At 39.4% G+C, this 27,194-nt stretch overlaps 1 protein-coding gene across 1 annotated transcript; it reads left to right on the forward strand.

The window, feature by feature from the left end:
- The first annotated feature begins 16,316 nt into the window (after positions 1-16,316).
- Positions 16,317-23,045, forward strand: ZNF397 (zinc finger protein 397). The gene is made up of 4 exons (XM_011974422.1): positions 16,317-16,390; positions 17,663-18,157; positions 18,417-18,558; positions 20,695-23,045. Exons 2-4 carry the CDS (start codon positions 17,744-17,746, stop codon positions 21,738-21,740), a joined length of 1,602 nt encoding a protein of 533 aa, XP_011829812.1. The 5' UTR covers positions 16,317-16,390; positions 17,663-17,743; the 3' UTR covers positions 21,741-23,045.
- The last annotated feature ends 4,149 nt before the right edge of the window (positions 23,046-27,194 follow it).

The raw sequence follows: 27,194 nt of genomic DNA on the forward strand, positions 1-27,194 counted from the left end.
ATTAGGAAAACTGGCACATGTATAGCCAGACAAATCCAGAGAAAAAGAATAAAATATGAAGCCAAGAAATCAATCAAGCACATATGGGGAGTTAGTACATGAAAAGGGTGTCATCTGAAATTAATGGGGGGAAACATGAACTATTTAATAAATGGCATTGTAATAATTAGCCACCTAGAAAATTATATATGTTACACCCACCTTCTATATCAGGACAAATTCTAAATGGATCAAAGATTTAGATGTGAAAATACAGCAATAAAAGTGCTAGAAGAAAATAGAGTATTTTTTATAATCTTGAAGTAAGAAAGACTTTTCTAACCATGACACAAAATGGAGAACCCAAAGAAGAAACAAATGATAAAATTCACTATATGAAAATCAAAAAGTTCTGCATGGTAAAAACAAAACAACAAAAACAAATCCAAAAACCAAAAAAAAAAAAAAAGAGGAAAAAATACTCATATAACACAATAACAGAAGGTCAATAATCTTCTTTTAATATGCATATGGTTATTTCTTATAACATTGCTTATAATAGTAAAATATTAGAAACAACCTAAATTTTCATCACTAGGAGGCTGATTGAATGAAGAAATTATGGTTTAATAAATTATATGTTATAGAATATTAGGCAATTGTAAAAAAACTGAGAAAGCTCTTTAAGTAAATAATATGGAAAGATCTTTAGGTATATTATTAACTTTCTAAAAAGCAAAGTGAAAACCGGATGTATAGTATGCTACCTTTTGAGTAAAAGGGGTAAAATAAGGAAACGTACTTTTTCATTGCTTCTGTAGACATAAAGAAACTCTGGAATGATTTATAATAAACCAATCATGCTGGCTATCCAGAGGGTAGGCAGGTAAGTGGGAAATGAACAGGTAATCACAATTTTTTATCTTATGCCTTTTGTAATTTTTTGACCCATTAAAAAATATATCTGTTCAAAAACTGGATTACAACAACATTTAAGCCGATGAGGAAAATATTATTTTATTCATTTTAACCTCCACTAAAAAATATCCCAAGAGATTCTTTTTTAGACTGAAAATACTCTGGAAAACACCATCTAATCAGAGACCAGGAGACTCAAGATACTACAAAAAGTGCCTGGATTAAAATGCTGAAAGATGACTTCCCATTCAGTTGTCTAAGAAATTAGTTAAAATTTACTTTAAAATATGAACAATGGGCTGGGCGCAGTGGCTCACGCCATAATCCCAGCACTTTGGGAAGTTGAGGTGGAAAGATTGCTTGAGTCCCGGAGTTCAAGACCAGTCTGGGCAACATGTCACGACTCCGACTCTACAAAAAATACAAAAATTAGCCAGGTGTGGTGGCACATACCTCCGATTTCAGATACTTGGGAGGCTGAGGCAGGAGGATCCTTGAGCCCAGAAGGCAAAAGCTGCAGTGAGCCATGATTGTGCCACTACACTCTGGCCTGGGTGACAGAGCCAGGCCTTGTCTAAAAAACTATTAACGGTAAAGTAAAATAAAATAAAACATGAACATCATATAATTTTTTGCAAATCTTAAAGGCATTAACAACTGAACCATATAAAATTCTGAGACCTAGCAATGCCATACTATATTAAAGGGACATAAAATATAAGAAAAAGATAACAATGAAGGTAAGCAATTGTGGGAGGGGAGAAAAAGGCTTTGCAGTAGACAGGTGAATGGTAGAAAAATATCAAAGATTTGCAGTTCATTACAGGAGTAACTAAAGTTTGAGAAAAATATTCCAGCAGGTCATCATATGTGCGTATTCTGTGTGTGTGTGCTCTTATTTGTTCATTTATTTATTTATTTTATTCATTTATTCATTCCAAATTGGCAACTTTTCTTTTCATTTTAAATACACAATTTAAAAGCAGGAAGGAACTGTATTCCCAAAACTTATAGACCTACAGAAATAAAAATTGACTTAGAGGCCAGGAGCCCTGGCTCATGCCTATAATCCCAGTGTTACTGGTGGAGGGTGTCCAGGTTCTTGGCGTTCTGAACAAAGAACTGGACAAAATACACAAAGCAAGGAAAGAATGAATCAACAAAAGCAGAGATTTATTGAAAACAAAAGTACACTCCACAGGGAAGGAATGGGCCCGAGCATAGGGGCTTAAGAGCCCCAGTTAAAGAATTTTCTGGGGTTTAAATATCCTCTAGAAATTTCTTATTGGTGAGTTGGTGTACACCCTATGTAAATGAATAAGTCCTAGTGGTTGTAGAGAGCTGCCAATCAGAGGCTGAAGTGAAGTTACAAAGTTACATCTTATGCAAACATCTGATTGGTTGTGGAAAGCAACCAATCAGAGGCTTAAATGAAGTTACAAAGTTATACTCCTATGCAAATAAAGACTTGGCCCACTACCAGCTTGATTGGTTGTGTGAGGGGACCAATCAGAGGTATTTTCAATTTTTCATCTGCCAGGCAGAAAAGCAGGGGCAATAGAAAGGGAATAACCTCTGGTCCTTTTGTTACTTGGACATGAAAAGTTTGCGTTTTCCTTTTGCTTTACTTCTAGGAAGTCAGTGTGAATTGGCCTTAGGTTCTCTGCCTCCAGACCCTATTCTTCTGCCTCGCCAGCACTTTGGGAAGCCAAGGCAGGCAGATCCCTTGAGGCCAAGAGTTCAAGACCAACTTGGCCAACATGGCAGAACCATGTCTCTAAAAAAAATACAAAAATTAGCCAAATGTGGTGGCATATGCCTGTAATCCCAGCTGCTCGGGAAGCTGAGGCATGAGAATCACTTGAACCCGGGAGGGAGGTGGAGGTTGCAGTGAGCCAAGATCACACCACTGTACTCCAGCCTGGTGACAGAGTGAGACTCTGTCTCAAAACAAACAAACAAACAAAATCTATTTAGAGAAGCAGTCTTTACAAAACATTAACCTAAATTGTAAGATGGGGGACAGCATAATTATAATATTGGTAAGTGACCACAAAAAGCAAACATGATCATTCCTAAAACACTGACTATTAAGTCCAGAGAGATTATAAACATACACACTTTTATAACTGCTAGTCATTTCTGTCTAAGCTTTAGTTATTAAGTTAAATTATTTACATCTAAACCATAGAAAGAATTCACAATTTTTCTGAAGTTTTTTCTTCAAGAGAAGAAAGAGAAGGCAATTTTACAATGAGTAACATACACTTTGGATGGAAATCTAACAATATAAAATTGGAGTTTAAATTTTTTATGGGGCCAGGCACGGTGGCTGCCTGTAATCTCAGCACTTTGGGGGGCCAAGGTGGGTGGATGACGAGGCCCGGAGATTGAGACCAGCTTGCCCAACATGGTGAAACCCCATCTCTACTAAAAATACAAAAATTAGCCAGGTGTAGTAGTGTGCGCTTGTAGTCCCAGCTACTTAGGAGGCTGAGACAGGAGAATCACTTGAACCCGGGAAGCAGAGGTTGCAGTGAGCCAAGATCCTGCCACTGCACTCCAGCCTGGGTGACAGAGCAAGACTCCGTCTCAAGAAAAAAAAAAAAATTGTGGAAGATGTAAATTTAAGTCTGTAATTTTCAGCTATAAAGTAGCCTACCAATTAAAAAATATTTACATTAATCTGGTGATATGGTTTGGCTATATCCCCACCCAAATCTCATCTTGAATTGTAGCTCCAATAATCCCCACACGTCATGGGAGGGCCTCAGTGGGAGGTAACTGAAACATGGGGGCAGTTACCCCATGCAGTTCTCATAATAGTGAGTGAGTTATGAGATCTGATGGTTTTAAAGGAGGCTTTTCCCTCTTTGCTTGGCACCTCTGCTTCCTTTCATCATGTGAAAAAGGATGTGTTTGCTTCCCTTTCCTCCATGATTTTAAGTTTCCTGGAGGCCTCCCCAGCCATGCGGAACTGGGAGTCAATTAGACCTCTTTCCTTTATCAATTATCCCAAGAGTCTTGGGCAGTTCTTTATAGCAGCATGAAAATGGACTAATATATCTGATTTGTCTTTTATTTTCCATAATCCAAGTTGGAGTTCAGAGTTCTTCCTCAATTCTCCCTAAGCATTCTCTATATATTGTACCTTCTTTTATTGTTCTAGAATACTCTTGATGTCTCTGTCTTGCCCTAGATGGATTCTAGAGGCCCAGACCCTGTGTCTTTTATTTACGGTTGACCCTTAAACAAAAAAAATTTGTGAACTGTGTGGGTCTGCTTAAATGTGGATTTCTTCAACCTTTGCCACCCCTGAGACAGCAAGACCAACCCCTCCACTTCCTCCTACTCCTCAGCCTACTCAACATGAAGACGAGAAGGTTGAAGACCTTTATGATGATTCACTTCCACTTAATGGATAGCAAATATATTTCTCTTCCTTATGATTTTCTTAATAACATTTTCTTTTCTCTAGCTTACTTTAAGAATACAGTATATAATCATATAACATACAAAATATATTTTAATCAACTGTTTATGTTATGGGCAAGGCTTGCAGCCAACAGTAGGCTATCAGTAGTTAAGTTTGGGGGGAGTCAAAAGTTATATGTGGGCTGGGGCACAGTGGTTCATGCCTGTAATCCCAGCACTTTGGGAGGCTGACGCCGAGACATGAGGAGCACTTGAGGCCAGGCATCAAGACCAGTCTGAGAAACTTAGCAAGACTCCCCCATCACTCTCCCCACATAAAATATATATGTATATATGTTAGTCTGGCCTGGTAGTGCACACCTATAATCCCAATTACTCAGAAGCTGAGGCAGGGGGGTCATTTGAGCCCAGGAGTTCAAGGTTGCAGTGAGCTATGGTCATGCCACCGCACTCCAGCCTGGATAACAGAGTGAGATTCTGTCTCAAAAAAGAAAAAAAAAGAAAAAAAAACTGCGTTTTTTTTTTTTTTTTCTTTTTGAGACAGATTCTCTCTCTGACACCCAGGCTGAAGTGTGGTGGCATGATCTCGGCTCACTGCAGTCTCGACCTCCCACGCTCAGGTGATTCTCCTCAGCCTCCCAAGTAGCTGGGACTCAGGTGTGTGCCACCACGCCCGGCTAATTTTTTGTATTTTTAGTAGAGATGGGGTTTTGCTATGTTGCCCAGGCTGGTCCTGAGCTCCTGGACTCAAGCAGTACTCCCACTTTGGCATCCCAGAGTGCTGGGATTACAGGTGTGAGCCACCGTGCCTGGCCGATATGCAGATTTTTTTACCTATATGTAGGTGCATGAGTTCCCCTAACCCCCAAGTTGTTCAAGGGTCAACTGGGACTGTGGTATTCACAGAACCTAGTACACTGCCTGGCTCACTGATGCTTAATAAACTTTTTTTTATATTTAATTGTTTAAAAATTAAGACATAGTAATATTTTGTATATTAATGACATTTTAAATACCCAACATTTTCATTTAGGCCAAAGTTATTTAGTTTTCACATACACTATCACTCAATAAGTGATACTGAATTTATAAGACTAAATAAGTATAAGAGAAATTCAGCCTTAGGAGATTCACTGTAAAATTCTAGTAAACAAATTCTTCAGGGCTAATTTTCTTTCTCTGTTCATGTAACTCAAAAGTAGCTATGATAAAATTTGTTTGTTTGTTTGTTTTTTGTTTTTGTTTGGACGGAGTTTCCCTGTTGTTGCCCAAGCTAGAGTGCAATGGCGCAATCTCAGCTCACTGCAACCTCCGTCTCCCAGGTTCAAGTGATTCTCCTGTCTCAGCCTCTCGAGTAGCTGGGATTACAGGCGCTCGCCACCATGCCCAGCTAATTTTTTGTATTTTTGGTAAAAATGGGGTATCACTATGTTAGCCAGGCTGGTCTCGAACTCCTGATCTCAAGTGATCCGCTGGCCTCAGCCTACCAAAGTGCTGGGATGACAGGAGTGAGCCACCACACCCGGCCATAAAATTTATTCTTTTACAGCATCTTTGTATTCAAGTGTTTTGTAGAAAGTATTCAAGATTATTTGGTTCCTTGGGATGTTATATAATTTTTATTTACAATTAAAATGTTTGATAAAGCCTTTAGACATTTAAAATCCAAATTTCTATGTTCAGAAATTATGTGTTACTGGGAATGAGAATTTACACTGCAGGCTTCACCAGGATCCTTCTGAACGTGCCCTGCTTTAAATGGCCAACAGGGGGCAGCATGTTCTAGGGAAATGTCAAATCCTGCAACAGTCTGTGAGGAAAATCAATCGCAGAACTGCCACCAGAACTCTTGGACTCTGGAATGCAGGGTAAACAAAAATCTATTTACTCTACTGTCTCCAGTCAAACTACTTCTAAAGCAGTAGAGGTCATCTTATGGTTTCAATCATTTTACAATTAGTTTCAGTATCACCACTAATTATCACCTGCTTGTTAATGCATAATAATAGGTGAATGTAACACAAAATAGCAAGTTTCCTGTCAAGCCACAGAGGAGAGAAGAAAGAGCTAAAAGAATCTTGGGAACATGAAATATTGAAAAATGCTTAAGTAAAAAAAAAAAAAAAAAAACAACAACAAAAAAAGAAAAATGCTTAAGTAACCTGGAACAATTATTATTTGCATACTTAATGACCTTTCAGTCTAATAAATATGATGAATATGTGATTTCTTACTGTTTATAATACTAACCCCTTATATATATTATTAACATAAATACTACTAATAGTAATGCACTCAAATAACTAAGAACTAGTGAGGATTTTTAGGCTAATTAATGTATTCATTCCTTGTACAAGTAAATTCTATAAAAACAGAAAAATTTATCCTATGAAATAGATTGACATTCAATATCATATATTTTACTATAACTGTAGGATGTTACTAGTATGGGGTCCTTTTATGGACTAATATACAGTAGTAAAAATTGTGGTAAAATTGTAGGCAAGTTAGATTAGAAAGATAATTACTTTTTTATTTTGTTCAGTTTGATTAGATTTGTTCTTTAGTAAAAGGCATTCATTTGTGCATATTCTTAATTTTACTCTGCTATGTTGTCATGCTTAGCTACACAAACTGTTAATTAATAGTACCCTTGATTGTGAAGCTTGAAGAGATCCTGACATTCCCTCTATTTAAAGAGTCTTTGAGTCCCTACTTTTGATGCAGTTTCCTAGGATACTGAGAAATCAGTTGCTATTTAAACATTGGCTAGACGTGTCTAACTTCATATAATTTCCTTGAGACTTGTTTAAAATTATATTAGCCACTAAGTTTAGAAATGTGTCAAGTAGGAGTCAGGTTATAACCTCGTACTTCAAATGAAACTTGAAGACCTGAAGACATGGTTGGCTCCCATAATCTCAGCTAGTCCTCACTGATGGCTTCATGGCAGCGCAGCACTGGAGAAGTACAATCAGGAAACATCACTCTAGTTCTATTATACAGTTCACTCAGTTGATGAGTGTTGAACCAATTATTAAATTTTTCTGTACCTCAATTGTATATAAACAGTGTAGACATTTGTTAAATGTTTGTCAAAGTGATTATGACAATGATTATATTACTTTGGTTTTCTAAGAAATCCAAAAAGGAAATTTATAAATAAACAACTAAATGGTAATGAAAAATTCCTTTTAAGGATAATTTCTAAATATGAGTAATTTGAATTTTTAAAAAGAAATTAACATTATGCTCAAAGTGCTTTGCCAGGTCCTGAGAAGACTAACATAAATAAGTCAAGAGGAGAAGTGGCTCACACTTGTAATCCCAGCACTCTGGGAGGCGGACATGGGTGGATCCCTTGAGCCCAGGAGTTCAACACCAGCCTGGGCAACACAGCAAACCCCATTTCTTTTATATATATATAGTTATTAGCTGGGTGTGGTGTCTCGTACCTGTAGTTCCAGCTACTCTGGAGGCTGAAGTGGGATGATTGCTTGAGTTGGTGAGGTGGAGATCGCAGTAAGCAGAGATCATGCCACTGCACACAGCCTGGGTAACAGTGAGACCCTGTCTCAAATAAATAAATAAATAAGTCAAGAGGAGCACATCATAACAGAGCCCTTCCTAGGGAGCTGAGGAAGGTTTCACAAGGAAAATCATGTAATCTGGCCTGAAGGATGCTGAAAATTTCAACCAAAAGCAAAAAGATTATTAAAAATAATAGGCCCGGCGCGGGGGCTCACGGCTGTAATCCCAGCACTTTGGGAGGCCAAGGTGGGCAGATCACAAGGTCAGGAGATCAAGAGCATCCTGGCTAACAGGGTGAAACCCCGTCTCCACTAAAAAATACAAAAAACTTAGCCAGGCATGGTGGTGGACGCCTGTAGTCACAGCTACTCGGGAGGCTGAGGCAGGAGAATGGCGTGAACCCAGGAGGCGAATATTGCAGTCAGCCAAGATCGTGCCACTGCACTCCAGCCTGGGCGACAGAGCGAGACTCTGTCTCAAAATAAATAAATAGACAAACAAATAAATAAATAATAATATTTGGAGCAAATTCCAGGAAGTTGGACAGAATAGGATAAGAGAAATGGCACATCACCTTTGGTGCCTGAGTATGTGGGGTGAACATGGGTTTGGGTCAGAAGAAGGAATATGTTGGATGGTATGGCAAGGGTATGTACCTTGTATTTGGTGGACATGGCAAAGCAGCAAATATTTATAAAATAGCATGATTACATAATCAAATTCATATTAAGACTCTGGCAGCAATCTGAAAGATGCATTGGAATAAGAGGAGAGATAGGAGACAAGGACTAAAAAGCTATTACAAGAAAGACAGCAAAGACCGGAATTGAAACAGCAGTAAGAAAAAGAAGATAAATTTGAGCTATTTCAAATGATGCTTCAATAGGACCACAGTTAAAGAATGGCCAATTTTTCTGGTCCCTTACACTGTCCTAAAATTTCTACTTAGTCTTGACAGTGTGATGCAAAAAGGAAAGTTAAGAAAGTAAGATAATTATTCTATTTTAATAACTCATAAAATAACAATTTATGACTAATAATAAAATTTAAGATGGGGGAAGGTAGTCGAATTGGATTTGGCTGTGTGAATGTTGAGACATTGGTGAATTGTCCAGAACAGATGCTCACACAAGTTGGATATTAAGATTTAGAGCTTGGTAGACAAGTCAGGGTTGGAAGTACAAATTTGGGGATAGTTTATGCATAAGTGGAAGAATGAAATCACTGCCAGAGAAGGAATATATATGGAGAAGAGAGGAGTGTTGAAGATGACCTCAGAAGGAAGTAACCAGAAAGGAGGAGGCAGCAGCAGTAGGGCAAAGGTGTGGATGGAGAGGGAGAGGAAAAGTAGTGCCCTAGAATCTAAAAAAAATGGACAAGCTATTAACAGTGATAAATGCTAAAATGCAGGAAGGCTAAGGATTGAGAAGTCATTATGTTCAAGGATTCAACTTTAGTAGAATGATAACAGGAAAGTGGATTGCCTCAGGTTGAATAGTAAATGAGAAGTGAGTTTGTATCCTTCTTCCAATACTTCCATAATTTCCAAAAATCATACTTTGTGTGAGAGTAAATTATAGCCCTAAGAGTGTTCAATATACTCTGTAAAGAGATGGAAATGTACAATATAACTAGAAGGTGCAAAATGTGATAACTCTGGCTCTTGAAGAGGTAAGCTTCAGCTGTCTAAAATGCCACTAGAATGAACATCTCATTTCCTTGACAGTAATGTCCAAAATGCATTTTTGTTTTTAATGTTTTTAAATACTGTATTCAATGCATGAGCACCAACAGTAGAAAGAAGAGAAAACCACCATAGCCAGTGGAAGATATATCCAGAATCTGCAAATCAAAGGATAAAAACTGCAATACTCAAAAGATTACAAGAAAATCGTATTTTATCTTTAATGTTTATTTTTCACAGTATTAAATTAAATAGCACTCTTACATTGATCTTAATACTAGTGTTCTTTAATTCATTTACTAAAAAACAAACAAAACAGGGTTTCTGTTCCCGTTTTGATCTTAGAAGTAGATAAGGACAGCAATTATATTAAACTGAACTCCAATTCAAATCACTGTCAAATACTTTTTGGTATTCCAAATCTGGTAAATATGGGCTGGGCATGGTGGCTCATACCTGTAATCCCAACACTTTGGGAGGCCGAGGCAGACAGATTGCTGAGCCCAGAAGCTTGACACCAGCCAGGGCAATGTGGTGAGACCCCATCTCTACAAAAAAAAAAAAAAAAAAATTACAAAAATTAGCCAGGCTTGGAGATGTGCACCTGTCTTCCCAGCTACTCAGGAGTTGAGGCAGGAGGATCGATTGAGCAGATTGACAGAGTAAGACTATGTCTGTAAAATAAAAAAAATAAAAAATAAGTCCATTAAAGTCACTCAATGAGGCCCTGGTTGGTGCCTTAGAGTGGAAATCCCAATATATACTATAAGGTCTATAAGGATAAACGTAGAAATATTTTTATCAGATTTAGTATCTGCTGTAGCCAAAGAATGGTACCTGTAGACATTTACACATAATTGTTTAATGGATGGATCAGCATCCACATCTGTCTGACCCTAAAGCCTGTACTCTGTCTACCATATCACAGTTTCCTAAACTAACTGATACTAAGAATCATCTGGGGTATTTGCTAAAAAATAGATAGAACCCTCCCCCCAGGTGTTCTGATTGAAGACATAGAAAGGTTTATTTTTAATAATGACCCTAAATTGTTCTTATCATTGGGCATATCCAAACCTGCAGAAATATTCCTTCTTCTAGCCTCCACATTCTCCCCACCGACTCAATACCTCCTCCCACAAATAACAATACACATTTATTGATCACTGTTCTAAATGTATTGATTCACTTGATGCTTACAACAATGTTATGAGGTAGACACAATAATCATTCTTATTTTTCAGAAGAAGAAACTGAGGTATACAGAGTTTAAGAAACTTGTACAAGGTCACAGAGCTAAGAATTAAGAGAGCAGAGATTTGAACCAGGCTTTCTTCAGAACCTGACCTTTTAAACACTATATTACTCTGTCCATACTCACTTGCCCCTTCCTCCCCAAGGTGCTAGCCCCAAAAGTTCCCTTTGGATAATCATTTCCAAAACCAGTAATGAAAGTCAATTTATTGTCTGTATACTTGATTACAAATTTCAAACTGGTAAACTATAAATAAAGGAAGTTTCACAAGAAGGTATTCAACTGGATATTTTAAATATAAGAAGTAGCCATTTACAAGAAAAGTATGACATGCAGCAGTATAATCCCAGTCATAAAAACATAATATATAAAATAATATATAAAAATAATTTTTAAAAGCTACACATATCCAGAAAGATAAGCAAATTATATTGTACCACCTGAAAGATATTTAAAAATAAAAGTATATTTGGCATTTAGGAGGCTTTAAGGTAATTTGGGGGAATATGTAAATTAGTTATTCATTTACCACTATGTTGCCAAGCAAGATTAAAAGAAATAAATTTCTTATTAGACAATGTCAAACAGAAACCCAATGAGTATTCAATAAATTCATTGTCTATCAAGAATTCAATTAAAATCTAACTCTCCTTTTAATAATGATAGCTACAACAAAAGAATTTAGGCAAATAATACAAGCTCAAGGCAACCAGATTGGATTTTTAAAGATATCCGCAGATTAGGTTTTTAAACATATCCACCTTATCACATATAATAGGTATAATGAAATGAGGTGAGTGTCTTTTATCACTTAATTCCTACAGCTTTTTTTTCAATGCTTTCTCTCCAAATGCTCAAGTTTTCTACCCACAAAACTACGAGAACATGTGTTTTTCTTTTTATTACTCATATTCCACGCATTTAGGCATTGCCTTTTTTTTTTTAAGTTCTTAGAATGTATCTATGTATCATTGTTGAATTATCCCTAAGACAGAACAGAATCCCAGTGGAAGATCTTTCTGAAGTGACTGACAGAATTAAGAGCTGCGGTGGGACCCTGTCAAATGATTTATCACTGTGGTTAACCTGCAAAAAGTAAAACAATAATAATAGCCTACCTGAAGCTTTAACTCTGTTCTATACTTGATAAACACAAGAATAAATGTCAGGAGAAACCTCAAAGGCCTTCTTTGACATTAGCAGCCAACAGAAACAACTTAGTAACTAAGGCCTTTGTTTACTGTTTTGGATACTACAAATAAGCACTGTCATGCTCTGTTAATACATCCTATTATCTGTCTCTGAAAAATACAACTGGTAAATTAGTGACATCATGGAAGAGCCATAGAATACAATAGTACAGTGACTATTCTTGATATCCTGTAATTGATGATGTGGTAGCTTATAGTCACTGGCCAGTGCTGGAGGCTCAAGGTTGTTTATACTTCTACCATCCGTGTGTTTTCTCAGGACCTCAGAAATCTCACTACAAACCCTCCAACCACTAGCCCCAATATTGTGTGTTTTGCTTCTTGCCCGCACATCTCCACTTTGCAACTTACCGCCACTATAGTAATAAAGGCTTAGCATCAGTTCGTTTCTCACTCATTCTCACTCTCCCTGCTTCTCCCTGCAAGTGGTCCCATGGCATACCATGCGTCTTATCCTCTAGAATTGTAATAAACAACTCTTCTTGTAAAGGCAATGGCCTCTGTGTCTGTCATCTTACCGTAACTGATAAAAACAAATCCTGGGTTCATATTAAAATAGTCTAAGCATATTATTAAAAATGTTCCTACATGTATACTCCATTTCTTTGAATGCTTCAAATACTCTCACTAGTTTTTGCATCAATACTTCGTCTTGCATATATGTATTATATATTCATTCATTTATTCATCAACATATCTACACAATGCTAGGCCGTACAGGACAGACAACAACGGAAGACAAAAGCCTTCCCCTCATGGAACTGATACTCTAGGAATTACAGTGATGAGTGAGGGGAAAGGGCATATATTTTACTTCATTTGAATCCCTACTTTTCTTCTGTGTTTCACATATACCAATATTTCATAATATTTGCTGAATGAGAAAATGATTTGGCCAGGTGTAGTGTCTCATGCCTGTAATCCCAGCACTTTGGGAGGCTGAGACGGGAGAATCACTTGAGCCCAGGAGTTTAAGACCATCCTGGGTAATATATTGAGACCTCGTCTCTGTGGAAAAAAAAAATTTTCTATAAAAAATAAAAATAAAAGAAAATGATTTCTTTCCTTTGTGCATCAGAAGCCATTTTCTCTATCCTTTATTATTGAATAGTTGTTTACAGTTAAGAGACTTTCAATGGGCTTATCTCACTTGATAAATATCATAAAGTAGACCGATGTTGCATGATACAGTAATTCAAGCAGCTGGACTTCACTGAATGAGCAACCTTACTCACTGATCACTGATAATGCCTGGAGCTGACATTATTTCACATCTGTCACACATATCATTAAAAAAACAGAAACAAAAATTAAGAACATCTGAAGAAGAAAAACAAAAATTATACTTCTCTAACCTTGATTCAATAATTTAGCAAATATTTTCATATTAAAGCAGACTGGATATGTGTGAGATTGGGGATGGGGGAAGATGGAGGGAATGATTTCAAGGGCACTGATATAATCGATAGCATTGAAAGTTAAATAAGTCATGGAAATTGTTGGCTAAGGCCGTTAAGGGGCTCTAAGGAGGCCCTAAGGCCCTATAGCCCTATGGGGTAATCAGTTGCTATCTCAGTGGGAACTTAAACTATGTCCCAGAAATTGGCTCTAAATCTCTAGTCTACATCTCTTGCAAGTAAGTAATTATTAATATTTTATATTTTAAACATATGTAACATCTTATAAGGAAGGACAGGAGTCTGGATTTTTTCTCAGTGTCTCACTTTCTTACCTATACAAGGGAATCAGATTACCTATCAAAGCAGATATTACTGTTGCAAACTCAACATTCATCTATTTATCTCCCTTTTCTGCCTTTTTAACACAGCCCTAATTTCATGCATTCTCCCCCGAGTGTCTGTGTCCTTTAGGAGAGCTGGCCTTCTCCTTAGCCCTAAGATATAAATTGCAATTGTCCTAATCCCACCATGGAGGCCTTACCTCCCTATCAGTGATAGACATAAGCACTCAAAGCAATTTCAGTTAATAAGACATGACAGAGAAATCTGCCGAGGAAAAAGAGTTTCCTTAATCTTTTAGAGGGGCAGAAGATAAAGGTGTTCCCCTTTTTGGTCTCTGAACATTATCTATAATCTGGAACTGAGGGAATCATTTTAGGACCATAAAGCAAGCCAGACGGGAGAACAACACACTTAAAGATGGCAGAGCCAAAAGAAGAAAGAAACCTGTGTCCTTGACAATATTGTCCAGATGCAGAAGTAACCAACCCTGGGAATGATTTTATCTCCACGCATCTAGCTATTAGGATTTGTTTTTAAAAGGCTTAAACAATAAGGACATCTAGTAAGGTTCCTGTTACTGCAGCCAAAAGCATTTCAACTGATATGCCTTCTCTCTTTCAATAGTTTCACTCTTACGTAGTAGGTTTCTCAATATAACAAGGTGTGTTAGGTTAGATGCAAAGATAACTGCCAAAATTTCCTCCTATGATCAAGCCGCGTAATGTCTATTTCCCTTTTCCACCATTCTAGTCCTTCTGTCATGGAATACTGCAGAAGAATATAATGCCAGTTCCAGACTCAGGCTTTAAGAGAATTAGCATCTTTCCTCCTCCTTCACTCTTTTGGAAGCCAGTCATCATGTAAGAAAGCTTAGGCTAAACTCCTGAATGGAGAGAGGCCTTGTGGAGAAGAATCAAGTAACTTCAGCCAAGAGGCAGCACCAAGACTTCAGTAATGTGAGTTAAGCCATCTTGGACCTTCCACCCCAGTTAAGTGAAGATAGCTGACACCTCATAAAGCAGAGACTAGACATCTCCGCTAAGCCCTGCCTGAATTCCTGGCAACAGACCTGTGAGCAATAAAACATCTGCTGTTTTTAGTCACTAAGTCTCAAAGTGGTTCATTATGAAGCAATTGGTAATTTATAAGCAAATTAATTTTTTTTTGCTTTGTAAAATTGCTGTAGTCATTTCACAATGATAAAGAATTATTTAGTGAGTCACTAATAGCTTTGAATGCTAACGAACATTTTTTCTCAAATATGTGTGTTTTAACAGTCTTGGCTGACAAAGGAGAATTTGTTTCTATGTATGTATGTATCGCTTTGTTATTATCCTATGTACTTTTTAAAATATAACATTTTAAATATGTAACTTTTAAACATGTAAAATGTAACATTTTAAAAATAAATACAAATAAACGGGAAACAATTTGCAACAAATGAGTTGCTATCCTTAATAAGCAAAAAATTCTCACAAAGAAAAAAGAAAAATCTTACCCCCTTAATTTTTTAAATGGGAAAAGCCATCTCTGAAGAACCACAAATGGTCAATAAACATGAAGGGGGACCATCTTAAGCTCACAAAGTTGAAACATGAGGCATCATTTTTCGCCGACTAAATAACCACAGAAAAATTTAAACAGTAAGACTTAATACCAACTTCCACTGAAGAACGGGAAGACCCTGAAATAGGCTCCTGGAGTCTATGATACCAGTCTCCTTGAACTATGGGTACGTGGGCGTCCCTGGTCACAAGTTGCCTGACTTTGGACAATGTCTATGGCTGTAAATTGGGGATTATATAGCCACAGCATAAAGCTGTTGTAAGGCTCCAGTGATACTCATAGGCAAGAGCAATATAAGTGACTGTTAGTTTTTGTTCAGCCTATTTGCGTTTACTTTTGTCAGAGATCTCGGAAAATAACTGGAATCACAGGAAAATCTTAATTTTTTGTTTTGAGACGGGAGTCTCCCTCTGTCACCCAGGCTGGAGTGCAGTGGCGCGATCTCACCTCACTGCAAGCTCCGCCTCCCACGCCTCCCGGGTCCACTCCATTCTCCTGCCTCAGCCTCCCGAGTAGCTGGGACTACAGGCGCCCAGCAGCACGCGCGGCTAATTTTTTGTATTTTTCAGTAGAGATGGGGTTTCACCGTGTTAGCCATGATGGTCTCGATCTCCTGACCTCGTGATCCGCCCGCCTTGGCCTCCCGAAGTGCTGGGATTACAGGCGTGAGCCACCGCGCCCGGCCGAAAATCTGAATATTTTAATGGAAAATTGGGAGTGGGATTCGGGAATTACTCGACACCAACAATCGTGGGTGGCGCCGGGAGAAAGCCAGGGTGGCGACAGCCCAGGCGGCTTGCGGAGCCCCTGGGTGCCGCCGCTCACAATGACCCCGACTCCTAGCTCACCCTCGCCTGGGCTTGGAGGTTCCGCCGGGCTAGCGGCCGCCGGGAGAACGCGGTGGGACCAGTTGATCCCGCGGCTCTGATTGGCTACCTGAGAGCAAGGGGCGGAGCAGCGGGGAACCCGGAGCGCACGAGAGCGGAACACTGCGTACGCGCACTTCCGGTCTTTGTGGCTTGCCGCTCTGGGTCGGCGGCTCATTCCCTGGCCGCTCCTGGGCTTCGCGGTGAGGGATTTGGGCCCCTAGGAAGGGGGAGGTGGGGTTAAGAGCGCGGGCCGGACAGTGGAGGAGCCCCGCTGCTTGGCCTGCCCATCCCCAGGTCCCGGCCCCTTGGCCCGCGCGGCGTCTCCAAGCGACTGGGGAACTTAGAGGAGGCCAGCACTCAAAACCCTGCTTTCCAAAGGAAAACGCAGTTCCCCTGACCCCGTGACTTGGCAAATGCTGCGGGTTTAACCAAGGATATAAAAATAGAAGTGCTAGTTAGTGCAGCCTAACTGGTTAATAAACCTTAAGTTTGTAGGCTAAATATGCTAATTAATCTCTAACGTTAATCGTAGTGTGAGGAATGAATTTTACTCATCTGTCCTGACAAACTAAGGGCATACACTCCTATCGATATCTCGCCATCCTAAAATCAGGTCAAGTTTGGTCTGTTTCACAACATTTAATACAATAACTATTTGTTACCATACTTTGCTTTTGAACATTTTTACTCCTGGGATATTCTAGGCTTTTTCAGAACTGATACTGATCTTTTTGCTGCTTTTGTGTATGTGGTACCTATCATGTTTTTGAACACGTGGTAAGCATTTTACAGATACATCTTTGTTCTTGGTCAATTCCTCAGTAGACTCATTTATTCATAAGCAAAAACCTTAACCTAATGCTCAGTAAGTGCCTCAGTGTTTGTTGAAGTAATTTGGTAAACACCAAATGTGATCAAATGACAAATACCCAATATTTACATCAACTCATGTTTAATGTGAACTTAAAAAAAAAAGTTATTATTACCTTAAATGAAAATCAACATTACTTACTTTAGATAGAAAGTAACTAAAAATAAACGTTTAAAATCAGTATTACTAAATTCTGCCTAAATATTTTTACCCTTGGAAGTCTGATTCTGAAGCCTATATTTCATTTAAAAGAGAGTTCTGCAAGTTTTATTAATATATACACGTTAGAGATAGATTTTTCTCCTTGATACAGAATTAAAAGAGAATTGGAAATTTTCTCACTATGTGATTGATGTTAATGTTGCATACACATTCTTTGGCTTCTAAAATAGTTTTTTCTAACATTAGTGGTAGGAATTCTTCATAATGGGAGACACTGATTGAGGTTAATGATTTTTAGTTTATCATCTCATTGTTTTATTTAGTGATAGCCCCAAATCTGCTCCCTTTCAATGTATTACTAAAGTTACTCATCTTTATTATTACAAGTTTTTAGAGATTTTATTGATTGCTGTAAGTTAACTGCTTTTATATCCTTCAGGAAAGAAGAGATTACTCACACTCCTTCTCAAGCACTGAACCCAGTTGTACTGAGCTTTTTGCTAAGCTGTTTCAGCCAAGAATGGCTGTGGAATCTGTAGCGATTTCAACCCTGATACCGCAGGATCCTCCAGAACAAGAACTAATACTAGTGAAAGTAGAAGATAACTTTTCCTGGGATGAGAAATTTAAGCAGAATGGGAGTACTCAATCCTGCCAAGAATTGTTTCGTCAGCAGTTCAGAAAGTTTTGCTACCAGGAGACACCTGGGCCCCGGGAGGCTCTGAGCCAACTCCAAGAACTTTGCTATCAGTGGCTAATGCCAGAGTTGCACACAAAGGAGCAGATCTTAGAACTGCTGGTACTGGAGCAGTTCCTGAGCATCCTGCCTGAGGAGCTGCAGATCTGGGTTCAGCAACATAATCCAAAAAGCGGCGAGGAAGCTGTGACCCTGTTGGAGGATTTGGAGAGGGAGTTTGATGACCCAGGGCAGCAGGTGGGAACAGAGAAAAGTGATGTGTTGTGGGAAAAGGAATTTACAGCCTGGAGCATGTAATGGTATCATAACAGTAGGATAAAAATTTTTATGTCTCTACTGAAGCCTAACCTGAAGTGACTGGTAGAGCCATACTTGTCTATACCCTTGAATGCTCTTTTCTCCCTGGAGATGTCATCATTGACTTCTTTGAGATTTTTACTAAGCAAGTTTTCCTAGGGATTTTCTCACAAAGCTAACCATATTTTCCTGATTTCAGGTCCCAGCTAGTCCACAGGAACCAGCAGTGCCATGGAAGGATTTAACATGTCTCAGAGCATCCCAAGAGTCACCAAACATCCACCTCCAGCCCTTAAAGACACAGCTGAAATCCTGGAAACCGTGCCTTTCTCCTAAAAGTGGTGAGGAATAGGAAATCATCTGGAAACTCTTGACACTTAGGTTTCTGTTTTTGAGAATGCAGAATTAATTGCACTTGATAAACTTGCCACATTGTGAGCATCACCTTTATTATTCTAAACCCGAGGTGCTCACTTTAGCGGCTTTGTATTCACCCCTCATGAATTGCTGTGAGCCCTCCTGTGTCAGTTTCCCTGTTATTCATTGACTCATTTCATTATGTTGTAATTTTATAAAGCGTCAGTACATGTCTGGTACTGTGGTAGGCCCTGGGTTTAAAGAGGTTTCAGGTCTAGGTGGGTGATGGACAAGTAAAAAGGCAGTTGCAATGTAGTAAATTATAGAATAAAAGTAGGCACTGGGTACTGTTGGAGCACATCTAAAGGCCTCTAACCCAATCTTAGAGGATCAAGGAATACTTCCTGAAGGAAGAAAATCTAAGCTAAGACTTGAACTATGAGTAAGAGAAAGCCAGGTAAATGGGTGGGAGGAGGAGTAGCCCAAGTAAAGGCCATACCATCCCGAAGGTGTGAGAATACAACCCATTCTGAAAATTGCAGGTAGTTGAATTTGACTTGAATGGAGAATTGACAGGTGGTAAGAGAAGAACCAGAGAGGAAAATAGGATCGAAGGTGTGAGAATACAACCCATTCTGAAAATTGCAGGTAGTTGAATTTGACTTGAATGGAGAATTGACAGGTGTAAGAGAAGAACCAGAGAGGAAAATAGGATCCAGGTCGTAAAGACCTGTATGTCGTGCTAATGGTATAGTTTCTTAAGTGGAGTGGTGTGCCGTTGAAGGATTTTGGACAGGGAGTGACATAGTTTGATTTGTAGTTTAGAAGTTAGCTGCACATGGAGAATCATGCGAGGAAAGCAAGAGTATGGTCCTATTAGAGACTGCTATAATCCAAGTGGCCACAGTGTATTCAGTCAATATGTCTTATGGTGAGCGGTGGAGAACATAAAAGCTGACTCCTGTTCATCAGCATTTAAATTGCTTTGCAACATCTGGTAATTATTAAAACTGGAGTGTGAGGGAGAGGAGTTGAGGATGATACTGAGGTTTTAGTCTTGAACAATCTGGTTAATGGTAGTACTGTTCATGTAAATGAGAAAACATAAGGAAAAACGAATACATCTGATGATTTGTTTAGGTTGGTACATTTGGTGCTTGTGAAATATTCAAAAGTAAAATGCCCAATTAGCATAAGACTTTAGAGCTTAATAAAATACGAATATAATTGGGGATCTGGGCAGGCATTAGTCAGACAATAGCTTACAATATAAGTTGTAATGGAAGCCAAGGGTAGAGGCTTTGTAGAGTAAGGATACATGAGAGTGCAAAACAGAATCTGGAGGAATGCTCGTGTTTCCGAGTGATTTACCCTAGAATCTAAGAAGGAACAGCCACAGAAATCAGGCTAATATCACTGGAAGAGAATGTCTCTAGAAGGAAGGTGTGATCCTCAGTGTCAGTGCTACAGAGAGGCTAAGTAATAATCTAGAAAGTACCCATTGGATTAAAGAGCTATGAAGTGACCCTGATGAGAGTAGAATAATAATCTAGAAAGTACCCATTGGATTAAAGAGCTGTGAAGTGACCTTGATGACAGTAGAATCAGTGGAAGTAGGGGATGGGGCAGTGGGGGGCAGGGGAGGATGGTAAGGCAAAAACCAGATTGTGGAATGAGGATACTTTCACTTGAAAGGCTGCAGACAACTCTTTCAGGAAACCACTATGAGAGAGTGAGGTTGTGAAACCACTATGAGAGAGAGTGAGGTTGCTTGAGGGAGATATGTAGGCAAGAAGGTTAATTTTAAAAGGTGGGAGACACTTAAGCTTATTTAAAAGCTGATGAACAGGAATCAGTTGAGAAAGAGATTGTAAATAGTAGAAAAAAATTGTAGGTAATTTATCAATTGATGTCTCAAAAGAGGCAGAAAAGGATGAAATTCAAAGTGTAGATGTAGACTTTATTAGATATGAGAGACCCTCTTTTGGCCAGGTGGAATAAAAAGATACTGGAGGACATGACATCTTTGTAGGTAGAAGCTTCTGTTTTCTCTCATGTAGAAAGTATTGACAGTGACTAGAGAAATGTAATATCTGTTTGTTTGCTACTTATTGTTTCAGATTGTGAGAACAATGAAACAGCAACAAAGGGCATCTCAGAAGAGAAATCACAGGGACTCCCTCAGGAACCTTCATTTCGAGGAATTAGTGAGCATGAAAGCAATTTAGTGTGGAAGCAAGGAAGTGCTACAGGGGAGAAACTAAGATCTCCTTCCCAAGGGGGCAGTTTTAATCAAGTGATCTTCACAAACAAATCTCTAGGAAAGAGAGACCTTTATGATGAGACTGACAGATGCTTGATTCTAACTACAGACTCTATAATGTGTCAGAATGTTCCTCCAGAAGAGAGACCTTATAGATGTGATGTATGTGGGCACAGCTTCAAGCAGCATTCCTCTCTAACACAACATCAGAGAATCCATACTGGAGAGAAGCCCTATAAATGTAACCAGTGTGGGAAAGCCTTTAGTTTGAGGTCCTATCTTATTATTCATCAGAGAATTCATAGTGGTGAGAAAGCATATGAATGTAGTGAATGTGGGAAAGCTTTCAATCAGAGCTCAGCCCTCATTAGACATCGGAAAATCCATACTGGTGAGAAGGCTTGTAAATGTAATGAGTGTGGCAAAGCATTCAGTCAAAGTTCATATCTCATTATACATCAAAGAATTCACACTGGTGAGAAACCTTATGAGTGTAATGAGTGTGGGAAAACCTTTAGCCAGAGCTCAAAACTCATTAGACATCAGCGAATTCACACAGGAGAGAGACCCTATGAATGCAATGAATGTGGAAAAGCTTTCAGGCAAAGCTCAGAGCTGATTACTCATCAGAGAATACATAGTGGAGAGAAACCCTATGAATGTAATGAATGTGGAAAAGCTTTCAGTTTGAGCTCAAACCTTATCAGACATCAGAGAATTCATAGTGGAGAGGAACCTTATCAGTGTAATGAATGTGGGAAAACCTTCAAAAGGAGTTCAGCCCTTGTTCAGCATCAGAGAATTCATTCTGGGGACGAAGCTTATATATGTAATGAATGTGGGAAGGCATTCAGGCACAGATCAGTCCTTATGCGCCATCAGAGAGTCCACACTATAAAGTAATTTGTGAATACTGTGAATAGTGTAAATACTTAAGTCAAATTTTTATGTTTGTTAGTCAAAAGAGTTTACTTTGGAGCAAAACACCATAAAGGTTATAAAATACTAGGTCTTGAGTCTAGCTTGCTTTGTGCAGTATTTCCCAGTGCTAAAGTGTCCTTTGAAAGCTTTTCCTGTGACTAATCAGAACAGAATACAGAAGAATCATTACTTCCAGCTCTTATTAGGAATACTCAGGAAATATGAAAAATGGGAATGTAACATTGAAATCTTATTTTGTATGAAAGTGTCATGAAAAGAATATAGCAACCTAGGGTCTGTCACTGCTTCTGATTGTTAGTGTACCAGGTTATGGGGCTGGTGTGGACTGTGTGAGGCACTTTGTCTCAGGAACTAAAAAAAAAAATTTACTGACCCAATAAAGAACAGTGACAGAGCAGCAAGAAAGGTGGGGAAATGGCTTCATCAATGATTTGTTGAGTCCAGGGCAGGCCAGGAATTAGATAGGCGTGAGAAGAAAGAATATAATTTACCCAAAGGTTATTTTTTGAGTACCTACTTTATCCCAGGGACTAGGAATACAGTGGAAAACAAGACTGTAATCTCTATAGTCTAATGGGCAAGGCAGCCAAACAGGCAGTGAAAGTGGAATGCTCCTATGTGACCTTAAGGAGCCTCTGACTCAGCCTTGGATAAGGAAATGGGGGAAATGGCCTGAAGGATGAGGAGGAGTTAGCCAAGGTGGTACTCCAGGGAAGAAGAGTCCCAGTAAAGAACAGTAGCCAAAGGCCAGAAACAAAGTGTGGAGCATTCCTTGAGTTCCTGATGTAGTGAGGTCTTGTCAGAGAAGTCTGGGTCTGGCCAGACTCTTAAGCAGTGCCAGTGGAGAAGTTCCTGTTAATGGACAAAACCTGGAGCCCTTGGACCACAGGGGAGTCAAGAGCTTTGTCTTGGTTTATGTGACCCCAGGGAAAGGGCAAATACGTGGTTTCCTTGCCAAACCTGTAGGCTATCCTAGAACTTCCATGAGGGTAGTGGTGGGAATGAGGGTGAGAAAGAGCCCATACTTATACCTCAAGAGTCTGAGTGTTAAGACTGTCTCTCCCATCCTTAAGATTCTCCTTTGATTCTAAAGTCAATATCAGAGTTGCTGTCAGGTTTCCTATAATTCCCAAGACTCTAGATCAGAAGCTGCCATATCATTTGTTTCTGGGGCTGTATGCCCACGATTCCTATACATTCCCTTGGGCTTTGGTGCTCAAAAAGTATTTGTCAGTTGCTGGGTCTGTGACGTTCTTTGGGCACCTCGCGCATGTTCAGTTTTGTTTTATGTCACCAGTATTTCACAATATCTTTTGCAATTTTTTTTTTTTTGAAATAGAGTTTCACTCTTGGTCTCCATGCTGGAGTGTAATGGCGTGATCTTGGTTCACCGCAAACTCCACCTCCTGGGTTCAAGCGATTCTCCTGCCTCAGCCTCCTGAGTAGCTGGGATTACAGGCATGTGCCACCAGGGCCAGCTAATTTTGTATTTTTAGGAAAGGCAGGGTTTGTCCATGTTGGTCAGGCTGGTTTCGAACTCCCAACCTCAGGTGATCCACCCACCTCGGCCTCCCAAAGTGCTGGGATTACAGGCATGAGCCACCACGCCCAGCCATCTTTTGCAAATTTTATTAAAGACTGCTAAAAGAAAGTGACAACTGAAACTAATGGTCACAATCAGTCGAGACTTCCCTTTTCTAAGGGGCCTAGCAGGAAGAGAATATTTAGACTGATGCTTAGTGTAAGATGGAATGTTGTGCAGGTTAACCAGCAACACAAAGACATATTCAAAAGACCTAATAGGAAGAATAACACACCACACCAAAAACAAATCTGTGTGGAAATCTAGAATCCTGTGCATAAAAAAAGAATTTTCATGAGGATAAAAAGAAGCAAAGAGAAGTAATGCTCTTATTGGGGCATACATCAGTGGACATGTGCTAACCAGTACGAATGGCAGGAGGCCTAAATGCCCATGTTTGGGGAGAGAATATGGAAAAAATAGGTGGGATTATTTGGAAAAGATGTAAGATATTAAAATACATGGTAAGAGCTACTCAACTCTTATTTTCCTCCTCTTCCACAGATAAAGACCTGAACAAACTGGAAAGGTAGGACATTAAGTAGGAATTGTATATTGTAAAACGGAAATACTCTTTATGTAAGAAAGCTCTACTGTATGTTAGTAAGCAGTGTAATAGATAGGCCAAGCACAGTGACTCACACCTATAATCCCAGCACTTTGGGAGGCCAAGGCTGGATAATTGTTTGAGTCTAGGAGTTCAAGCCCAGCCTGGGCAGCATAGTGAGACCCCATCTCTACAAAAAATAAGCAGAATTTGCCAGACGTAGTGTATGCCTGTAGACCCAAGTATTTGGGAGGCTGAGGTAAGAGGTTTGCTCAGGCCCTGGAGGTTGAGGCTTCAGGGAGGCAAGATCACACCACTGCACTCCAGCCTGGGAGAGCAAGACCCTGTCTCCAAACCAAAAAAAAAAAAGGAAAAAAAATAAATGTCATAGATACTTGCTAAGGGCTTTGTATATAATTATTAATGTTATTTCTCATCACAGCGTGTATGTAGCAGAAGAGGAAATGAAGGCTAAAGGTCATATATCTAAAAAATGGGGAGGTCAGACTTTGAACCCACAACCTGACTGTGGAGCCACTTCAGTATATTCTCTCCCCATAAGAAAGTTCCAATAGAAAAAAAATGCTACTTAAGTAGGGAAATCACAAAATAAGTGCCAGTGAACAATAAATGTTCAACCTCACTACAGTTAAAATGTATATTAAAGCAAGAGTTGAGATGACACTTCCTTATAAAACAGACAGGGATTCAGGGACATTGGGACTCTAATGCTGCTGGTAAGACATGAATAAATACATACTGTCTCTGGCAACCAATACCAGAAGCCTTAAGCATTGCCTTTTGACTTTGAAATTGTACCTGGAAATGTATGTTTCAGAAACCATCATGAATGACACAAAATCCTAAAACTTAAAACTGATGTCACAGGCCGGGCGCAGTGGCTCATGCCTGTAATCCCAGCACTTTGGGAGGCTGAGGCAGGTGGATCACCTGAGATCAGGAGTTCAAGACCAGCCTGACCAACATGGTGATCCCGTCTCTACTAAAAATACAGAAAAATTAGCCAGGTATGGTGGCATGCACTTGTAGTCCCAGCTACTCGGGAGGCTAAGACAGGAGAATTGCTTGAACCCGGGAGGTGGAGGTTGCAGTGAGCCGAGATTATACCACTGTATTCCAGCCTAGGTGACAGAGTGAGACTGTGTCTCAGAAAAACAAAACAAAAAAAACTGATGTCAATTAATATTAAATGAAGTATTCGTGATATATTGTTAAGTAAAAGTATTACAAAACAATATGTACAGTATGATCCCATGTAAAATATATATTTATGTATTAAAACCACTAAAAACATAAATTCAGAGTGCTATATTGGTTATCTCTGGGTGCTGAGGTTGTAGGTGATGTAATTTTTTTCTTGTGCTTTTCTGTGTTTTTCAAATTTTTCTATAGTAAACCTCTAATACTCTTAAAATTAGGGGGGAAGAGTGAATGGAAGCCCAGGATACTTGAGAAAATATTTTAAAGGCACTTGCTTTTCATAGCATCTCTGCCTCAGGAAGACAAGTCTCAGGAAATTAGCTAACTTGTTAACTCTGATCCCTTCATCACTGGTAAAATGACAATGGTAAACATATCCATTTCACAGGTAGTATATTAAAAAGTCTACAAATTATAAATCCGGGTGCAAAAGGAATTACTTCCCTGAAAGATTTACAGTTGAGAAAAGCAATAGCTTTGAAATGGAGATCTTTGATTATTAGAGCTTTTCCATGTATTCTGTAGCCATAAGCAAGTCACCTTCCAACTCTAGACCCTCACTTTAAAGGAGCTGATGTAGATGATCTCTTATGGGCAAAGCTTCAACGTTCTACTTTTTATGAAATGGAAGGGGCACCAATATAAGGTGGATGTCAAAGGAAATTTTTTCTTCTTCACCACTTTTGCTTGGAAGAAAAGTAATTCACGCCTTTCCCTTCTGCTCAGGGCTGTCCTTTTTCTCTTGGTATAGAAGCAGTCCAGGGAGTAATGATGTCTACCTTAAATGAGTCTTACATAGATTTTAAAAGATAACGTGCAATTTAGGCAGTGTACTTAACTTTGGTTTCCTGCCTTTCCCCTTCTTCCTCATTTCCATAGCCTGCAACTAATACATCCAGCTGAAAGGATTGGAAATTTAAAGCAAATCTGACCCTCATCTCTCCAAGTTCATTGAGGACCTGCTGAGGGAGAAGGAGGTCATGGCAGGTCCACAGGTCTAAGCTTGGTCCTTCTCAGCAGTTAGTGTTGAAGATTCCAGTCTGGTGCATGTGGCCACCTCCACTAAAGGGAAGAGAGAGTCCTAATTCTGGTGGACACCAGATGTGTTTGTGTTTAAAGAGGCTCCTTCTTGCCCTCATTCCCATTGTCTTTCAACAACTAAATCTCAGATGCCCCCTCACTTTTGTTAACCGCAGCCCCAGAGACTGGCTATTTTAATTTCCTGATATTTTTTGGCCCAGGAAATAGAAACTGAGAACACCAATGTCAGGCCTCTGAGCCCAAGCCAAGCTATCGCATCCCCTGTGACTCGCACGTATATGCCCAGATGGCCCGAAGTTAACTGAAGAATCACAAAAGAAGTGCAAATGCCCTGCCTTGCCTTAACTGATGACATTCCACCACAAAAGAAGTGAAAATGCCCTGCCCTTGCCTTAACCGATGACATTCCACCACAAAAGAAGTGAAAATGGCTGGTCCTTGCCTTAAGCGATGACATTATCTTGTGAAATTCCTTTTCCTGGCTCATCCTGGCTCAAAAAGATCCCCCGAGCACCTTGTGACCCCCACTCCTGCCCGTCAGAGAACCCCCCTTTGACTGTAATTTTCCTTTACCTACCCAAATCCTATAAAATGGCCCCACCCTTATCTCCCTTCACTGACTCTTTTCGTACTCAGCCCGCCTGCACCCAGGTGAAATAAAACAGCCATGTTGCTCAAACAAGTCTGTTTGGTGGTCTCTTCGCACGGACATGCATAACATTTTGGTGCTGTGACTCGCATCGGGGACCTCCCTTGGGAGATCAATCCCATCCTCCTGCTCTTTGCTTCATGAGAAAGATCTACCTACGACCTCGGGTCCTCAGACCCAACAGCCCAAGGAACATCTCACCAATTTTAAATCAGGTAAGTGGCTCCCTTTTTACTGTCTTCTCCAACCTCTCTCCCTATCTCTCAGCCTCTTTCTCCTTTCAATCTTGGCACCACCCTTCAATCTCTCCCTTCTCTTCATTTCAATTCCTTTCATTTTCTGGTAGAGACAAAGGAGACACGTTTTATCCGTGGA

Source organism: Mandrillus leucophaeus, unplaced genomic scaffold (genome assembly GCF_000951045.1).
Source record: "Mandrillus leucophaeus isolate KB7577 unplaced genomic scaffold, Mleu.le_1.0 Scaffold145, whole genome shotgun sequence".
Classification (NCBI taxonomy): domain Eukaryota; kingdom Metazoa; phylum Chordata; class Mammalia; order Primates; family Cercopithecidae; genus Mandrillus; species Mandrillus leucophaeus.